Source organism: Sus scrofa, chromosome 12, assembly GCF_054392235.1.
Source record: "Sus scrofa isolate SSC_HxYL_T2T_F1_AM1 chromosome 12, Sscrofa_HxYL_maternal_Yorkshire_Landrace_v2.0, whole genome shotgun sequence".
NCBI lineage: Eukaryota > Metazoa > Chordata > Mammalia > Artiodactyla > Suidae > Sus > Sus scrofa.
Window position 1 is genome coordinate 44,640,588 of NC_139394.1, and position 18,529 is coordinate 44,659,116.

The 18,529-nt window shown below is 50.6% G+C and overlaps 1 protein-coding gene across 10 annotated transcripts in view; it reads left to right on the plus strand.

Moving 5' to 3' along the window:
- Window positions 1-18,529, plus strand: part of CCT6B (chaperonin containing TCP1 subunit 6B) — a 277,630-nt gene that overhangs the window by 61,805 nt on the left and 197,296 nt on the right. Inside the window, exons 15-16 of one of the 10 annotated variants that reach the window (XM_084985142.1) lie at window positions 5,343-5,478; window positions 5,911-7,708. The exons of 7 other annotated variants lie outside the window; for them this stretch is intronic. In XM_084985142.1, the coding sequence (XP_084841268.1) occupies window positions 5,343-5,401 (59 nt within the window). In that variant the 3' untranslated portion in view covers window positions 5,402-5,478; window positions 5,911-7,708. Of the gene's footprint in view, window positions 1-3,221; window positions 4,364-5,342; window positions 5,479-5,910; window positions 7,709-18,529 lie in introns of those variants that run through there. 2 more of the 10 variants (XM_084985141.1, XM_084985136.1) reach the window with 2 other exon arrangements.

Here is an 18,529-nt window from a genome sequence, read left to right on the forward strand (position 1 = left end):
AGAAGAACTTGCTCTTGACTGTGTATGGAACACCGCGTGTGTCTCTGGCTTTGTGTTGAAACCTCCCGAAGTGATACCACATTGACATCTTTTCAAACACCAGATAAGGCAAGAATTATTCCTCCCCTTTAACAGATGAAGAAACTGTGACTCAGAGAGGAAGTGGTGGAGCTGGGATTGGGACCAGGCCTTGCCGAGAAGAAAGGGCTTCATTAAAGCCCTGTCCTTGGTCAGTGGGGTGGGCACACGCCGGCCACTGCTCTCACCAGCTTTTTACAAGCTGCTTAGCGGTGGTTCCTGTTGGCGCGGGCAGGTGCTCCTCGCCAATTAGGTGAAAGAGCAGAGAGGATAATGCTTTATGCAAATAGAGCTTTGAGCTGAAGGCAGTGGAGACATTTGTCTTGAGATGCTTTGCTCTCTGCTTTGCTGCCCTTGGTCCGATTTCCCCTGGGGCTCCTCCCGCCCCCACTGGCTTCCTTCCAAAACTTGCTCTGCCCTCTTCTCCATTCCAGGCAGCCCTGAGGGTGTGACACTGTGCCCACTCACTTATCTCCCCTACCCTGACCAGCCAGGACCAGAGCATTTGGACCTGGGCTTCAGCTGTAGCAGGAGGGATTCTGGTTAGGTCCTAGGAAGCACTCTACAATGAGAGGTTGTGGGATGGTGCATGTAGGATGGGAGCTTTAAGGTCCAGAGTCAGCAGTAGGGACAGTGAAAGGGGTGGAGGTTGAGGGGGGAGTGGCCCATGCCCTCTGACCCTGCGCTGCAGGGTGGGGTTCTGACTCGAGGTTATATGCTGGGTTTGGAACCACTCCACTCACACCCCGACTCTGAGCTTGCTCCTAATATCCTCTAGGTGGATTTCTTCCAGCCTCAGGGTTTGAGGCTCAAGCTCCCAGAGACAGTCCAATAAAGAGATTCTGACACCTCCTCTCCCTAGCTCCTTGCTTACAAAGAGATATCAGGTTTTCTAAGCAAAGCAGTCTCCTCCCCTGACTGCCTGTGGGGGGCAGCCTTACCCCACGCACCCTCTGCAGAGCCCGTGGAGCCTAGCAGCTAAGGGTTAGGTGAGGGCTCCAGGAGGAAGAGGCAGAAGAGCTGGAGCCCTTTCTTCTGTCCCTGTTGAGGGGAGAGGAGGAAAAATCATGGCCTGAGGGTAGCTAGGGGTCCAGCTGGCTGTGTAGGTAGGGGCATCTGGGGATTCTGAGGGCCAGGCTAGTTTGGGCAGGGGGTGGTCCTCCCTGCATTCCAAAGCTTCCCAGTGCCTGGCTGTGGCCATGCTAGTCCCCGTCTGCAGGGCCCTACTGCGTGTCCTGGATAGGCAGTTTGAGTGTGCAGTAGGGAGGGGCAGGGGAGCTGGGCAAGCTGGCTGTGGGGGCAGGGAGAGATGGGAGCCCTGTGGCTGGGAGTGTAAGGCAGGGTGTGACCCGTGTCCAGACTCTGGTCACCTCACTGCCCATGCCCCAGGATGTTCAGTCCCCAGCACCTAGAAATGCAGGGGTGGGGGTGGGGGTGGCAGGGGCTTTGGGCTCAGGAAGACGAGGCTGATATGGACTGGAAGTAACAGGGAAAGGGAAATGAGAAGACACCATTCAAGTCCCTACCAACCAAGAGACCTTGGGCTTGCAGCCCTCAGTCTCCCTGGTGTGCTGATGGGACCACGGACGACTGCCTCCACCCTGTCCTTCACCACTTGGGTGCTTAATTGAGAGGTGAGGAGAGGGCTTGATACATGGTAGGTGCTCACCCAGGGGCAGCTTCCTCCCATCTGGTTCAGAGAGGCCAACTCTCTGACCTCCCTTCTCCTCATCAGACCACAGCTCGAGAGAGGCAGATGGTCCAAGGGTTGGAGCAGACCTAGTGCTGCCACAGCCACATGCTAGCTAGGTGTCCTTGGGTAACTTATTTAACCTTCCTGGATCTCACTTTTTCCATCTCTAAAATGGGATAAAAACTGTTCCCACTTTAGAGGGTTACTCTGAGGATAAAATGAGGTAATACACATAAAGCATTTAGAATAGTGCCTGCCCCATGTGAGCCCTCTGTAAGGGTGTTAACTGTCCCAGCCCCATACTTCTGCATGACCCTTGGGTTCTTGCAAAGCTTTCCCCCAAATGTGCTGCTTGAATTCCTTGCAGCAGCCTCTGGGACAGGCCCTCTAGGAGTCACGCCCATTTTTACAGGTGAGCACACAAAGACCCAGAAGCTGAAGTGACTTTCTCATGATCACACCATCCCCTTCTTTTATTTATTTATTTATTTATTTGGTGGCACTGGTGGTGTGTGGAAGTTCCTGGGCCAGGGATTGAGCCTGTGCCACAGCAGTGACAATGCCAGATCCTTTAACTGCTAGGCCACCAGGGAACTCCCTGTCCCTTTCTTTCAAAAGTGATTCTTACATATTTTGCCGTATGTGTGGGGCCCTGAATACCCTCTAGCTCACCTCCAGCCTGGGACCTCCGGCCAGCCAGGCCTTGAGTCCTAGGCCCCTGAAGATGGCTCCTCTTCCTCTGGATTGCTCAGGGATGGGGCCGTCAGTGCCTGTGGGTTTGGGGTAACGGGGAGGTAGGTTCAAGGCCTCCGGTTCAGAAAGGAGTCAGGACCTGGTGGCTGGAGCCAAGGGAAGGCAGGACGAGGTTTGCCTGCGGGGCCCAGTTAGGAGTTTCAGCTGTCTCTGAGGCCCTCAGCTCCTCTTTATTTCCCTTTAATTATCATTTGCAGGTGGCTGGGTGCCCAGGGTAAGGCTTTCATCTGACAGGTGAGGCTTATCTCCTGGAGCTGGAGAATTGACTCTGTAATTGACCAGGATATTTTACCTTTGATGGTGTCCCCTGGCAGTCTGAGTCCCGGCCTGGGGGGCAGGGGTGGCACTGTCGGTCTCAGCCGAGCCTCTGGTCCTTTTAGTCATGGACTCACATGGCGCCTCCAACCCAAACAACAAGGGGAACACTGCACAGTGGAGGTGGGTGTGACTGCCCGGGGGACAGGTGACTCCAGAGTCAGACCTGATTCGAGTATCAGCTCTACCACTGAGCAGCTGTGTCCCCGTGGTCAGCTTAATTAACTCCTCTGATCTTCCATTTCCTCATCTGAAAATGGGCCTAATGGTGTCCATGTGACATAGTTATTGTGTGGAGTGAATAGGATAATGGGTGTAAAGTGCTTAGCGCAGCACCCAGCACCCTTGTAAGTGCCCAATTAAGTGCTGTCTTTCCTCACAGGCTATGAATGTGCTGCTCTGAGTGCCCACGTGGTGCCTGCCTCTGGGTGGATTCTGCCCTTGTCCCTGTGGCAGTGCTGGATCGATAAAGCCTTAAGGACCACCCTGCCTGGCTCTCACCCCAGGGAAACCACTCTTCCACCTGACTTTTATTGAGCTCCTACTATGTGCTGGCCCTGTGTGTGCCATGCGTAGTCAGACCTTGCCCTACTGTCCAGGAGCTCAGGCTCTTGGGTCCACAGTTGTATCAAAGGGTGATGCAGATGGTATAAAGGGGAGATTGTCGAGGGCACTGAGTCGGGAAAAGTGAACCTTCATGCACAAGTAAGATTTTGGGGCAGGGTAGGAGAAGTGGTTTGCCCTAAGCAAAACAGCATTTACAAAGGCCTGGAGGTAGAGAGCTTAGGCAGCTCCCCCTCTCTTCCAAGAACACTGAGAAGGGCTCCAGCTACAGCAGAGGGCACATCCCAGGCTGGGGGATGCAGAGTTGCAAGAGGCAGTGGGAGGCCAGGCTTGACAAGCCTGGCTGCAGGATCAGGGAGCTCAGGAGGGGGCTCTTCTGCCTGGCGGAGGGAAGTTCTTTAAACAAAACAGAAGCCGGGGGCGGGTGGGTAGAGGCTGGAGGAGGAAAGCAAGGCCAGTCTGTGCTTTCGCTCTCCTCCCATGCTGGGTCAGGGGATGAGGGTTAAGGGGAGGTCCCCAGCCCCTCTTCTGCTGGGGGCTGCAGCCCTGAGGATGAGGGTGCAGGGATTGCATCCTAGCTGCAGCTGCTACCTACGCTGCAGCTGTGGCAGTGCTGGATCCTTGGACCTACCGTGCCAGGCCAGTGATTGAAACTGTGTCTCTGCAGTGACCTGAGCTGCTGCAGTGCCACAGCAAGAACCCCCAGTCTTCAGCTTTGACACACAGTGGCCCAGATGGTGTCTAGGAGAGGTGTGAGGTGAGGGGTTAGCCTTGATGAGGTCTCTTAGCAGATGGTTTGGTAACTAGATGAGACCATCCATCAGTCTTTGGGGTACATGCCTCTGCTTGCAAATCTGTAAAATGGGGGTGATAATAGTACTTACCTCACAAGGTTATGTGAAGATGCAATGAATTGTAGTTAACAGTGTTTGGCTCTGTTAATAAATAGTGCTTAATAAATACTAGTCATTATTACTAATTTTATTATTGCTTTTAGTTAGCTACTGAGGCAAGCTCTCAAGCCCAAGGATTTCGGTGCAGATATCAAAATGGGGGCCTAGAATGGGGGGGGGGGCTTGGCCTCAAGAAGGAGGCAGGAGGCCACAGAAACCAGGGTCCAGGTGGAAGTTGGAAGCTCTAGGTCATGCCCAGACCTGGATGGGCTGTCAGGTCTGGGGTAACCTGAGGCTGCCTGGGCCTCACCGAGACCCTCCCACCCCTTCAGAATTCTCTCAACATGTATCCTGCTCACCTTGGGTTCCAGCTGGAGGGGCCAGATTAAGGTGTCCATGCCAAGGATACTTGCAGCCCAGGCAGCTCTCCACTGGCCTGCCACATGGCCAGGCTCAGAAGGGAGCAGGCCCCGCTCTCTGGAGAGAAACGATGTCAGAGAAGTGTGCCTTTCATCCATTTAGGGCTTCAGTGGCCGTCTCCCACTCGAGGCTGCTCCCTTTCTCACAGGAGCAGCTGTGCTGAGAGAGGTCCTAGGGGCTGCCAGTCAGGACTGGGGAGGGAGACGGCAGCCTCCAGGGTGGCGGTCGCTCTGATCTAGATGGCCTAGGTGCCAGTGACGCTTCCTGCCTCAGGCATCTGTTTGCAGCCAGTGTAAGACTTTGTTGGGGGTGAGGGGACCCAAACCTTTAACTCTGTCCCTAGCTGGGCTTATGTATTCAGAATTGTGTCTGCTGGACCAATGGTAGGGGCCATGGAAGCCAGGGTGCAGGGAGAAAGAGGGTTCCCTGAGAGAATTCATTGTAAGGGGCTGAAGAGTTCTCTCGAGAGGTCTGGCTGCCGTAGCAGGCCTGAGGCCTGGGGCGGGGGCAGTGGTTCTGGGAACAGGTATGTGGCTGGCCATTAAACCCCTCGGAACCCAATGATATCGGCAGCCTGTGTGTCCACAAAGGGGAAAACACTGTGTTGATTGACTCATTTCATTTAGTCTCTAGCCCTTTGGGAACCAAGCAACGCTGTGGTGGGACCCCTCCTGCCTGCACCTGAACGCAATGCCGATTGAGGAAAAGTTCTTTTCACCCTGTGGGAGAATGCTGAGTACTTAGCACAGTGCCTGCTTCAAAGTAGGTGCTCCGAAATACTTGGGTAGAGTGACAATAAGATTTAAAAACAAAACAAAACAAAACCCACCTTATTTAGTGAAGGGTTTTGTCATAGCAAATTTGCAGAGCAGTCGAGAGAGTGGAAAGGCAGAACTATTCAAGGGTGAGATGCTCCCAGACACCGGGAGGAAGTTTGCAAAAGGCTTGGATCCCTGAGTTGGCAGATATGTGCTTGGAGCTAGCAATATTTGGGTGTTGTTAGTACCATTCGCATCCACAGGCTGGTGAAGAGAGGGCTATTTCCGTGCTTTCTGGTGAAGGAAGAATGGTTTGCCACCTGAAGAGATAGGATCTAAGCAGGGGAAAGGGAAGTCATTTGGCAACGCTGGTAAAGTGTCATCACATCTTTGTGGCTCACAGGCCTGTTCACTTTTCCTTTCTCTTTCCTGCTAGGCTTACTGATACCCTGGCCCAAACGTGTTCGTGTGACTCTTGATGTCTGGTGCATGGTCCCCCAGTGAGGAGCATCAGCAGGCCTGGCAGCATCTAGACTCTGGGGATTTTCTCTGAGGAGACTTGACAATCCAGATAGGCCACAAAGGGTTAAACTATTTCCTCTCCTCCTTTCTCATTTCCTGCTTCCCAAGGCCCTTCTTCCCGATGGTCTTCTCCCTCTCCTTCTCCTCGGCAATATAAAATCAAAGACTGTAAATTATTCATTCACAGCTGAGTGGAGCGCATTTCAAAGTCAGGGCTGCTGGGCTTCTCTGTCTCAGAGTTGCCAAAGGTGAAGACCCACATTTTGGGGTCCGGCAGCTCTGTCAAGTAAGAGCCCTGAGCTCTGGAGCCAGCCCTCCTGAGCCCTGCCTTCCCACCTGTCTGATTTCCTCCCTGACTTCTGTCTGTCTGGATTTCCCTGCCCCGCCGAAGCCGAAGCCCAGAGGAAGCCCTCCATCAGGGTTGCCAGCCTCCTGGCCGTGCAGGTGTGGCTCTGGGCTCCAGGGCTGTCCCTTCAGGTGGGAGCAGGGAGCCCACCTCTTTGAGAAGAGTCCTAAGATGTGCCCAGCACTGGACTGTCGTTGTGCTACCAGCCACTACCGCAAATATTTGCTGCACGTGCCCTGTGTGTCAGGCATTCCTTTGAGTGCTTTTTATGTAACATCCCTATTGTGCCCGCAGCAGCCCTAGGCGATAGGTACTGTTTCTATTCTGATTTCACAGATGGGGCAACTGAAGCTCGTAGAGGTCAAACGACTTGTCTAAGGCCACCTGGCCTGCAAGTAGCCAAGCTGAGATTTGAATCCAAGCATTTGATTGACACAAGAGTCTGCATAATGTGCCACTCCTTTAAAGCATATGCTAGTTCATTTGTCCTTACGTTGTCCTCACTCAAGACTTCTAAGGTCTTGAGAAGATAAGTGAGTCATTTTAGGTCATGTAAGTAGTGGGTGGCAGAGCCAAGATTTGAATCCAAGACATTCTAATTCAGAATCTATGTCCTTTGTACCATCCTCCCTGAGACTGATGGGTGAGCTGACATAGTTACTCTTAAGAAGAGGGGGAGAGAAGAGACACACTTGAAGACCTGGGTGGGGTAGGGGCAGCAGAGAGCCCTGGCTGATGGATCCAGGGTCTGGAATTTCCTGAGAATAAATTTTAGCGTATATGCCCGTGATATGGATTCAGTCTAATGCCACTAGCATTCAGAGATTCGGAAGACCTGACGAAGGAGAAAAACATAAGCGCTTCCTATCTGAGCTGGTGCTTACCAATGAGATTTTATCTCCAAGTAGCAGAATAATCATAACACACAGCACCCACGTGTGGCTGATTAGCTTTGTTGTTAAGTTTCATTTGATTACAACATGAAAGTCTGTTCCTGACTTCGGTCGCAGCTCTATGGCTGCTTGCTTACAACCGAAATATAGAAGTAGAGGGACAGTAGGGCCCAGGAGCATCGGGTAACGATGCTGCTGTTTAAGAGCATGTTCATCAACAGAGACCATTTGCGCGGCCCCATCCAGGGTGCAGTCACTCTGCATGTCATCTTAATGGATCATCGCAGCAACCTGGGGCTTTCTTCCCATGGGGCAGTGGTTAGTAGTTTTGGCCATTCTCAGAGGGTGGGGAGGAAAGGGAGTAGGATGGAAGGTGGTGTTCACTTTATACAGAAACTGTGAGTGTGCGGATTGGAGGATATGTGTTTCATTTTTAAGACAAATTAAAAACCCAATCTTGTCTTGTGTCTGAACGTGAATAGTACTAATCTTATTTATGGGTTTTTTTTTTGGGGGGGGTGCTTCCTATTTGCTGGGCATTGTGCCAGGTATCTACAGCAAAACCTTATTAAATAGGGAACAGTCTTAACCTCATTTCACAGGTGAGGAGAGTGAGGCTAGGCCAGGTGACGTGAGCTCCCGCAGCAGTACAACTAGCAAGGGAAGGAGCTGGGATGCGAAGCCGTACAGTCTGATTCTGGAGCCTGTACTTTTCTTGCTGGGCTGTTGCGCAGGGGAGTGTCTTTTAGGGACCCCAGCTTCCCCGCAAGGAGCCCGGTGGGCGGTGGGAATGAAGGGTCCTCTGTCTGTGGGAGCCTCAGCCATCTCGTTGGGCTTCTCTGGGGCCTTCGTGTGGGCTCCAAGTGGGGAGGGCTGGCTTGTCGCAGACTGTGTCCCTCAAGGTCTCTACGCCGCACTCCCTCATCTCGAAAATACCATTTCCTGACCCATCTCACAGGCTGACTGAGGGCAAGTCCTCGTTAGCTGGGAAGGACGGTTTGCCTGTTTGAGGGTAGGAGGCAGGGGTGAGCAGGGCAGAGGGACCCCCTCACCAAGAAGAGTCAGACTCGGACAGGGGGCGCAGGCAGCCTGAGACCAGCTTGGGGCCTTAGCACATGCTTTCCCCTCTGCTGGGAATGCGTCCCCTCCCCTTCTCAGGACTGGGTCTTTTAAAACTTCCAGCTGTCAGCTTCATGTCATCTCAGAGAGATGTTCTCCCTCCCCACCCCTGGTAGACTGGCCTGAGCCCCTACTTCAGCCAGCCCTGGGGTGGGGGCGCTTCCCCGGTTCCTCCACTTCATCCCAAACCTCCCTACAAGACCCAGCCCTACCTGTGTGTGAATTATTCAGGCAGAGGCTGAGGGCCCATCATGGGAACAAATATTACAGCAAAAGGCGTCTGGCTGGAGCAGAGAGAAAGTAGGGTGGTGTTTATTGGCAGGAAGCTATTTCCCATGGTAATTAAATGCTCACACTCGTGTGTGTGTGTGTGTGTGTGTGTGTGTGTGTGTGTGTGTGTTTGGGAGATGTATTTTACCACTGTATTATCCCTCTCCTGGGGTTTAATCTAGTATGTGTCGCACCAAAGTCCTGGGTCTAAACAGCACCATCTTTCCCCTGACTTGGGGGAGGAGGAGTGGTGTCGATTGATGTTTTCGATTAAAAAAAAAAAAAATCAGAGCCTCAGTGAGGTTTCATGAGAAATGGTGGGAGCAGCAGGGTCGAGGGGAGCTGATTATGTAGATGTGTTTAAGCTCTCAGCTGTGGATGGATGGCTTCCATAAACCCGCCAGGGGCTGAGACCCCTGCAGTGTTTGCTGGCTCAGATGCAGCTGGGGCCATTTCTCAAGTTCTCCGAGGAATGGGATGAGCAGGTGCAGTGGAGGAGGGGCTTCCAGTCAGGTGGGGGCCCTGTAGGGTGGGGAAGAGCTGTGGGAGGGGCCCTTTCTCTTCAGCCTCCACCCCCACAGGTGTCTGCCTCTGGGCAGCACTTCGTTGGTCGAATTCTAACATGGGTTCTGCTACAGACAGGCGGTGTAGCCCTGAGCTGGTCCTGTCATCTTTCTGCACTTGGGTTTTCAGTCTGTGAAATCAGGTGAAGCTTTGGAGATAGATGGTGGTGATGGTTGTGCAACAATTCGAATGCACTTAATGCCACTGAGCTGTACACTTAAAAGTGGTTAAAATGGTAAATTCTGTTATGTATATTTAACACACGCCATACTCTAAAAGAAAAATTAGGTGAATCTGTAGTTTCCTTCTGGTCTTAATGTTCTTTGGATTGATGATCCTGGATTCAAAGAAATGCCAGGGGACTTATTATTCCAAGAACAGGCTGTGTGGCCTCTGCTAAGTCTGTTTCCTTCTCTGATTCCAACTCCTTTGGAGGTGGCAGACCTCACTCTTTTCTGTAAGTTTCCTGCCATGTCCCTGAAGTTTATCCCCTCTGCAGGGCTTGCGCTCCCCAACCCCCAACGTCTTTGGTGCCACCACCATCACTCCTGTGGCTTCTTGTAGAGGCTGAGGGGGACTTCTGCTTGGCTGTTAGCTGAGCCATGGAAAATATCATGGAAAATTCAGGAACACAAATCAAACAGGAGGCTGGAAGCTCTGAATTTATGAAGAAAAAGGAGTCAAACTTGGCAATTTATGAGCAGGTCAGAATAGCAGCATGGTAGGGGGAGGGGAAGCCTGGAGGACTGGTCTGAAGCATTGGGGGCGCAGCCGGGGGAATCAAAGGTGGGAATGGGGTTGGAGAGAGCATAGGGAGCAAGCCTGGGCCTTAGCATCCAGACCACTAACTTTCTGAGAAGTTTTCTGTGCCCTGGACACATGGGGCAAGTGGTGTCCAGTGAGGGGGCAGGGACTCCTCAGGCATCAGAGGGACGAGCCACCCCGCAAAACCTAATTTGGCTTGGGCCTTGGCTGGGTACCAAAGAGAAGGGAATGAAAACAGAGAGCATTCTCCAGTCTTGGGGGGGCACTAGAACAGAATTGAAAGGCTTAGCTTGCCTTCCAGAGAAAGAATTTTACTTTTCCAAGAGGCTTCTTTTTGAGTTTTTTCCCAGTCTTCCAGGGGGGCCCCCCCTCAGTCTGAGGGTGAAATATTCTACATAAATCCAATCCCGGCAGCCCAGAGGGACATCCTAAAGGCCACCCCAAGGTCAAAGCCCTGAAAATTTTATGGGTCCTGGTAGAGGTGGGGTGGAGTGGGAATCTGACTGGCTTTGCTCTCATGGCTAACCAGTATTGTCTGGTCCTTGCCACCTCCCCATCATGGCTCCTCTTGGAGTGTTTGACCTTCTGTCCAGCTCCCTTCATTTGGGATAGACTCCAAGAATTGCATTCACAGGTACCCATTCTAATAATATGGCTATGTCTGTTTTGGTTTTTTGGGGGGTGGGGGTGGGGGGCTGCGCCTGCAGCATGTGGAAGTTCCCAGGCCAGGGACTAAAGCTGTGTCACAGCAGCAACTGGAGCCTTGGCAGTGACAATGCCAGATCCTTAACCTGCTGTGCCACAAGGAAACTCCTAAAATGGCTACGTCTGAGGATTAGGGATGGAGAGAGCAGGGATGAGCCTCAAGTAGACATTGCTGGTCTGGGTGTTATGGAAAAAGTTCACACCACCTCTTAGGGCTCAGTTTCTTCTCCTGAAAAATGGGAATGGTGTTCCCTTCCATCAGCCCTTCTTGTATATTTACTCATACAGCCCGAAAGCCTGATATGGCTGAAATATGAGTGCACATGTGCTTATAATCCTCTAAGGTGTGGCTGAAGATTCTTTTATTAATTTTCCGTGGGAATCAACCTCAATCACCTCTCCTCCCTATGCTTTAGATTCCATATGTCTGAAATAAAGAGATTAGACCAAGTTAGCTCTCAGTCCCTTCCAACTTGAACAACATCTAATCCTATGACTACCTTGGTATCTCAGTTCCTGATCAACACATCCCTAGTTGAGGGTGGGGATTCTAGGGTCCAGTGCTTAGAGGAGGCAGGACTTTGTTCAAACAACCACTTAATGAGTTCTAGATAGGGGCCCTTGTTGCTTTCTGTCCCAGAGCCCTACTTTAAGATACAGCTAGATGGGTGCATTCTTATGACTTAGATGGGTGGTGCAGTCCCTTAGATTATACTAGACAGATTTCCCTGTAACTCAGGTTGTACAGTGCAAAACATTCCCACTTTAAGAACTGAAGGAAATGGGGAGTTCCTGTCGTGGCGCAGTGGTTAACAAATCCGACTAGGAACCGTGAGGTTGCGGGTTTGGTCCCTTCCCTTGCTCAGTGGGTTAAGGATCCGGCGTTACCGTGAGCTGTGGTGTAGGTTGCAGATGAGGCTCAGATCCCGCGTTGCTGTGACTCTGGCGTAGGCCGGTGGCTACAGCTCTGATTGGACCCCTAGCCTGGGAACCTCCATATGCTGTGGGAGCGGCCCAAGAAATAGCAAAAAAAGACAAAAAAAAAAAAAAAAAAAAAAGAACTGAAGGAAATGGAATGTCAAGGGGCTTAAAGACTTCGAGTTAAGGATGAAGATGCACTGTTGACTTGGGAATCATTATTCAGAATCAACAAATAATTATAGAGCTCATACTCTGTCCCAAATGCTGTTCCAGGTACTTTTTTTTCCCCTCATCTGCAGCATGCAGAAGTTCCTGGTTCAGGGATCGAACCAGTGCCACAGCAATTAATCTGAGCCACAGCAGTAAGAACACAAGATCCTTAATCTGCTGAGCCACCAGGGAACTCCTGAGCACTTTCATATTAATTTCTTTTCATTTGGTTCCATAATAATCATGGGAGGAAGGCAGTGTTACTGTCTTTTGGTAGATAAGGAAACCGAAGCTCAGAAAAGTAAAGGAACTGTCCAAGGTCCCACAACTGAGAGTGGTGGAGCTGGGACACAAGCCTAGGTGTGTCTGACCTTGGAGTCAGAGCTTTCCCTGAAAAGTGACTTCTTATTCCAGGCCTATTAAAGCCATGATGTCATCTCACTAGAGTTGATTTCTTTTTGAGTGTGGTGACATTTTCCTGATTTTTCCATGTCTAGTAATTTTGGATTGTATTCCGGACATTGTGAATGACATATTGGAGAGGCTTTGGATTCTATTACATTCCTCTAAAGAGTTTCGATATTTTTTGCTTTTAATTTGACTGAACTCATACTCCACACTCATCTGTCGCCTCTCTGGTGGGCAGCAGTTGAAATCTCACTTCAGTTCTTGCAATCTTAGCTGGGATTTTTGGAGTCTTCCCTGTGCATGTGTGTTGAAGGATCAACCAGAGATCTGGGTAAAATTTATACATAACTGTTAGGGCTTGGTCTCTGTGGTTCTCCCCTTTCTGGGATTTCTGCCATCACTTTCAGCTGCTGTGTTTATTCATTCTGCCTCTGATTCTTCAAGCTGCTAAGGCTGCAGGTTTCCTAAAATCTTAGCTATCCCTTAGGACACTGATTGTGGTCTTCTCTCAGGAAAAATCCTTTAAAAACATGAAACACACCCATTGTCATTCTTCCAACTGTAAATTACCCTCTGATTTATGCCTTCCTTTTGTTTCACCGGTGTCTTTAGGTAGTTTTAAAACATTTTACCCAGAGTTTAGAATTATTATGTGTGGGAGGATGGGTCTGACAGGAGCCACTTGACCATCATTGAAAGTCTTGTTCTACTTTTGAGCATGTGGTTCCTCTTATGGCTCTTACTAGAAGGGCCAGTTCTTAAAGCTACACCAGGCCTAGAAGTCTCTGGGAATCTGGTCTTTAACTCTCAGTGGAGATTGTGACAATGATGTGTTGTCACTGGCTCTTAGAAGTGTGCAGCTGTGTTCATGACAACCTTGTGGGTGGCTGTGCCTCATGTGGGTGTTCCCTTTAATATCAGCTTCCTTGGGAAGGATGGCTTCTAGACTGCAAAAGGCATCCAACCTCAGGCCTCCTTTCTGGGTGCCATCACACAGGGAGGTGGAGAGGCAGGCTTTGTCCTTCTCAAAAGCACACTTTTGACAGAATTCCTCAGTGGCTCAGTGGGTTAAAGATCCAGTGTTGTCACTGCTGTGTTTCTGGTCACTGCTGTGGTGCAGGTTTGATCCCTGGCCCAGGAGCTTATGCATGCCATGTGTGTGGCAAAAAACAAAACAAAACAGGGAAAAAGAACCCCCCACACACTTTTGGCAAAGTGTCCATTGGGAGGAAAAGAGGGGGAAGGAGGGAAAAGGAGGCAGATTCTCCAACTCACCAGTGTCATCCAAATCTCCCTCTCTTTAAACTCTGCCTTAGGGAGCTTGTCAGATGGCCACCACCTGTCCAGATCCCTCCAGACACCTTCTGGGGCTGCAGGTGTGTGCCAAGGGCTGGAGAAATTGGCTCTTCCCCTAAGCTCCTTTTTCTCTTTTGTTGTCAATATCAGAAAGGCCAGAGCATGATGACAAAATCCATGTGCTTTTAAAAATGTTTCTTCTTTGTAGAGGGGTTGTTTATCTCTCCCTTTTCTTCTTAAAAAACTGGTGTGTTAGAGAGATGAAGCCAGAAAGAGAAATGTGCGTTTGATGGCTGAGAATTATTGTTTTAAAGGCTTTATTTAAGCCGCTCTTAACAAAACTCAAACATCTGGCTTGTGGCGCCTGTATGCCAACTTTCAGCTGGAACGGAATGCTTGAAGATGGCAGGCACCCAGGCCGGAGGGAAGGAAGGCAGAGCCTGCCGTGGCATGCTGGGCTGTCGTGGTTGTCGTGGCTGCCACGGCCACTGTCTGTGCTGTGCCTCCTCCGTGGGGCAGGAGCAGAGGAGGAAAACCACTTTCTCAAGTATGTCTTTATGCTGGAGACATTTTGCTAAGGGAAATGTAGCCATGCTCAGCTCTGAGGGCTTAACATCTAAAAGAGAATCAGGACGTAAGCCTGAGAGAAGCGGGGCTGGTGGGAAAGGGAAGGAGGGTGGTATTTAACCAACACATAATCTGTTGATATTTCATATCCGTTGTCAGCTTCCGTTCTTGTAACAAGTTCACAAGGTAGGTGTTGATGTCCTCTCATTATCAGAGGAAACAAAACCGAGGCTATAACTTGCTGAATTTTACTCTCTTGGCAAGTGGCAGAGTCAGGAGCCCATCTCAAGGCTGGTGCTTCTGGTCTGGGTTTCTTCTCTTATCTGTGGGTGATTCTCACAGGAGCCCTGAAACCTGGCTTCTCAGAGCAACATGCCCTCTTCCTCCTCTAACACGGATGGGGTCGTTCTCTGACTGGCAGGGAAGGGTGGGGAAGGGGCTCTGACTTCTCCGATGATGCAGAGGCAACAGGCATGCATGTAAGAGTCCATGGCTCGGCACCTGGCACCGATGAGGTGCTCAGCCAGTGTTGTCTGTGCTCTCCTTCTCTCCAGCTGTGAGGGGTCCTGGGCCCAGCCCCAGAGCCAGGACTTGCGAGGCCGAGAGCCCTAGGAAAGCAAGTGAGGCTGGGATGGGAAGCACCTTGAGGGCTCCAGCTTTGTTAACAGATTGGTCAGAGGAGGCCCGTGTCCAGTTGAGGAGGGGGGCCAGTCGGGAGAGTGAGAGGCTCAGTGCAGGGCCATCAGGGTGGTTCTCTTACCTGGTGGTCCTTCTCTGGAGAGGTCCCTCAAAAACCTCCTCAGGTCCAGCTTCCGCACTTTATAGGCAGAGAGACCGAGGTCAGAGAGGGGAAGGGCCTTGGCCAAGGCTCCGTAGCAGGTAGGAGCTGGAGCTGGTGCTCGGTCTCAGCTCTTCAGCTCTGAAGCCAGGGCTGGGTCGAGGAGGCTAGGTGTCGAATGGCACAGCTTGAGGGCCCCAGGGCTGTAGCCCCTTGGAAGCTGCACGGCTCCCTGGGCCTGGCGGCCCTTACATGAAGCTCAGGCTGGGCTGCGATAATAACGAGGGCTCCCGCTCCTGCTGATGTACCTCTGATGGGTCTGCGAGCGTCTGTGCGCCTGCGCTCTGATCACCACGTGGGCGGAATATGCCCATTACTGTTTCACACCCAGGGTCTCAGCAGTGCCAGGCAATTAGGATGCCCAAGATTGGAATCTCTTGCAGCTGCCTCTCAATGTACTCAGGAAAGCATCTTCTCTTCTCTTGAGGCTCAGTGTTTCCAGCTGTAAGGTGGAGGCAAGGGACCTGCCTGGGAGGAAAGGAGCAATGGAGAAATTCCTAAATGATGCTTTGGAGGTCCTGGAAGTTATATTGGATAAATATAGGGCATTTATCCTGTGTTTGGAGAATTCCTCAAGACTCCCAGGAACTGGGGGAGGCATAGGAAAGAATGAGAAGAAACTGCATTAAAGACAAAGGTGGCCATCAGATAAGAGCCAAGCCCCTTCCCTCTCGCCAGAGGAAGGGCGTTTAGGGAGATATTGAGTCGGCACGTATCAAGAACCAGGCTGAGCCTGAAAGAGGCGCCAGCCAGTGACGGGGGATTCTCTGTCCTTTTGCATCCAAACCACACCTCGGAGTCTTTTTGTCCAGGGTTAGCCTCAAGGAACCCAAGGAACCAACAGTGGTTGCTCGAGGTCCTGCTGGCTGGGATCCTCTCTGGAAATTGCAGGGTCTATGTCCTGAGTCTGGGGGGAGGGGACCTGATCTGCTGATGTTTGGCAGGAGGTATTTTTGTGGTCTGGATTCCAAGGCAGCCTGTCCTGGTGAGGCTGCCCATGGGATCCTCTGGTGCCTGGTCCCCTCTGCCCTTGGCACTCTGTTCCCCTGAGTGGATTGGGTGGGGAACTGTTTCTCTCTGAGGACCGCAGTGTCTCAAAAACAGGGACTCTGTTATGCTCATCCGGGTGTCCCCAGCCCCTAGCCTACCTGTGGCTGATCAAAGTCAAGACTGAGGCAGTGTGGAAGAGCGGAAGGCATAAGCATGCTCAGGTCTATCAAATCAGAATGAGAATTCAAGTTCGCATAGACCTTCAAGCTATGTGACCGTCAAAGGTCAGGTTTCCCTGGTAACATACACTGTGACCTAAATTTGCATGGGGGAGGTTTAGGGGTGTGTGCTCAAGAAGAACACTTACAAGGAGTGAGAGCAGCAGGATGGAGCAGAGGGAGAAGTTGACTTGTGGTGCAGTTGCAACAGAGGCCTCAGCTGATGCCATGGGGAGTTCTGGGGCTAGAGGGGCCCTTTGAGAGTTGTTCCAGATTGAGGCAAAGGAGCTGGACCTTTCGATCCCACTGGCTAGTCATTGGATGTGGGCTCCCAGAGAAGGGACGGAGGCTTTGGCGAGGCAGCTTTCAGCTGAAGGGCAGTACCTTAAGTGGCACTTAGCTAGGAGTGGGCCCCTCAGCCCTGGGGGTGCAGCATCCATCAAAGTAACCTTGAATAAGCTGCTCAGTTTAACTGACCCTTAGTTTCCACAGTTGTGAAACAGAGACAGTTGACTTATTTGTTCAGTACCTCTTTCCGGTGCTGGGAAATATGGCAACAAATAAGACAGACACTCCCTGCCCCCCAACCCCAGGAGCTTATGTTATAGCTGGAAAGAGAGATGACTAGAGTTAGAGGGTGCTACATTCCACGGATAAGCCTAAGGCAGTAAGGAGATGGACTACTGAGTTGGGTAGTTTCTATTTTACACATGGAGGGCAGAGTAGAACCGTGAAGGAAATGAGGAAGGTCACCCTGATACCATCTGGGTCAAGGTTTCTCAACCCCTACACTATTGACAATTTTGGATGGGACAATTTCTATTGTGGAGACTATGTCACGCATTGTTGCATGCATGACATAGAAGCATCCCTGGCTTTCCCCACTAGATGCAGACAGCACCTTCTCTCCAGCTGTAACAACTGAAAATGTCTCTAGATATTGTTCCTTGGGAAGTGAAATTGTCCCCTGGTTGAGGACTCCTGGTCTAGAGGAAGAGATTTCTAGGCAGAGGGAAAACAAGGGCAAAGGCTCAGAGGTGAGCACATGCTCGATATACCCATGGGACAGTGAGGCTGGAGTGGAGAGGATGGAGAGATGGTGGGTCATGTAGGACCTTGGAGGCCATCGTAGGATTCTGGCTTTGACTCTGAGTGAGAAGAAGCCTCTGGAGGGATGGTACAGAGAAACGATACGATCTGGCCTATATTTAAAATGAATTCCTCTGATTGTTCCTTCATGATGGTGATGGAAGATTAAAGATAAGGTTTCTGACACACAACAGGGGTCCAATAAATGGAACAGGTGGAGTGCGCCCTTGGTTGGCATTTGAGGTCATTGGGCAAATTGGCTACCATTCCATCCCAGGAATATGTAGTTAACGTTTTTGAGACCCAGGCCTAAATGAGGACTCAAGAATTAAGAGCCAGAAGGAGCTTTCAGAAAGGAGAGTGGAGCCTAAACCATTTATTTGAGAGAAAAGTACTGAGCCTAGGGAGGGGAAGTGACATGGACAAAGTCACCCCTTCTGTCAGTAGCAGTGCTAGGGTTAATATCTGTAGAACTGCTCTTTGGGAAGGGAAGACTCTGATGGTGACCTAGTTTGTGCCGCCTTATGTAAGTGTTTTTTTTTTTTTTTAATTAAAAAGAGAGATAACATTCAAAGACAAGAAGAATATGCTTAAGGCTGGATGGGCTTTTGCACAAATAAAAGATTCAACTGGAAAATTGGTTATAAAATAATAATAATCAAAAGATGGAAGACAGGAAGCCAGTCTGCCAAGTCAGCACCTGATAGGAGATCCCTTCTGAAGTTGTGGAGCTACCATGTAGTTTCAGCAGAAGAGGCAGAAGGAATGGTTGCTGCGAGACTCATTTATAGTCACCTTTGTGTTCTTGGGGTTGAGTAATATTTTTCTAATTGGTGAGCTCTATTCTTAGCTGGGAATGAAAGCAGAGGTAACCTTGAGTTTGACCCCATTGACTGATGATGTTCAGAGCCTGGATGTAGGACCCAGGGATCAGGGCTCTGTTAGGTCACCATTGTCTGGTTTTATCACCTCGGTTAAGTTAAGAGATGTTCTTCCATTTCTTTTTTTTTGGGGGGGGGACCTGCACCCTCAGCATATGGAAGTTCCCAGGGTAGGAATCGAACCCATGCCATAGCAGCAACTTGAGCTGCTGCAGTGACAATGCTGGGTCCTAACCTGCTGCACCACAAGAGAACTCCAAGGTGCTTCCATTTCTTCATCTCAGTTGTTCCCTCATTTTCTCAGGGTGATCTAAAGAGAAAAACACTTTATCTTCCAGTTTCTTGGTGCAGTGCTTTGCACTGAATAGGTGCCTGATACACATTTGTTGAAGGGATAAATATTTATAGAGAAAAATGGGGTGATGTATGGGAAACATTACAGAGGAACATGAA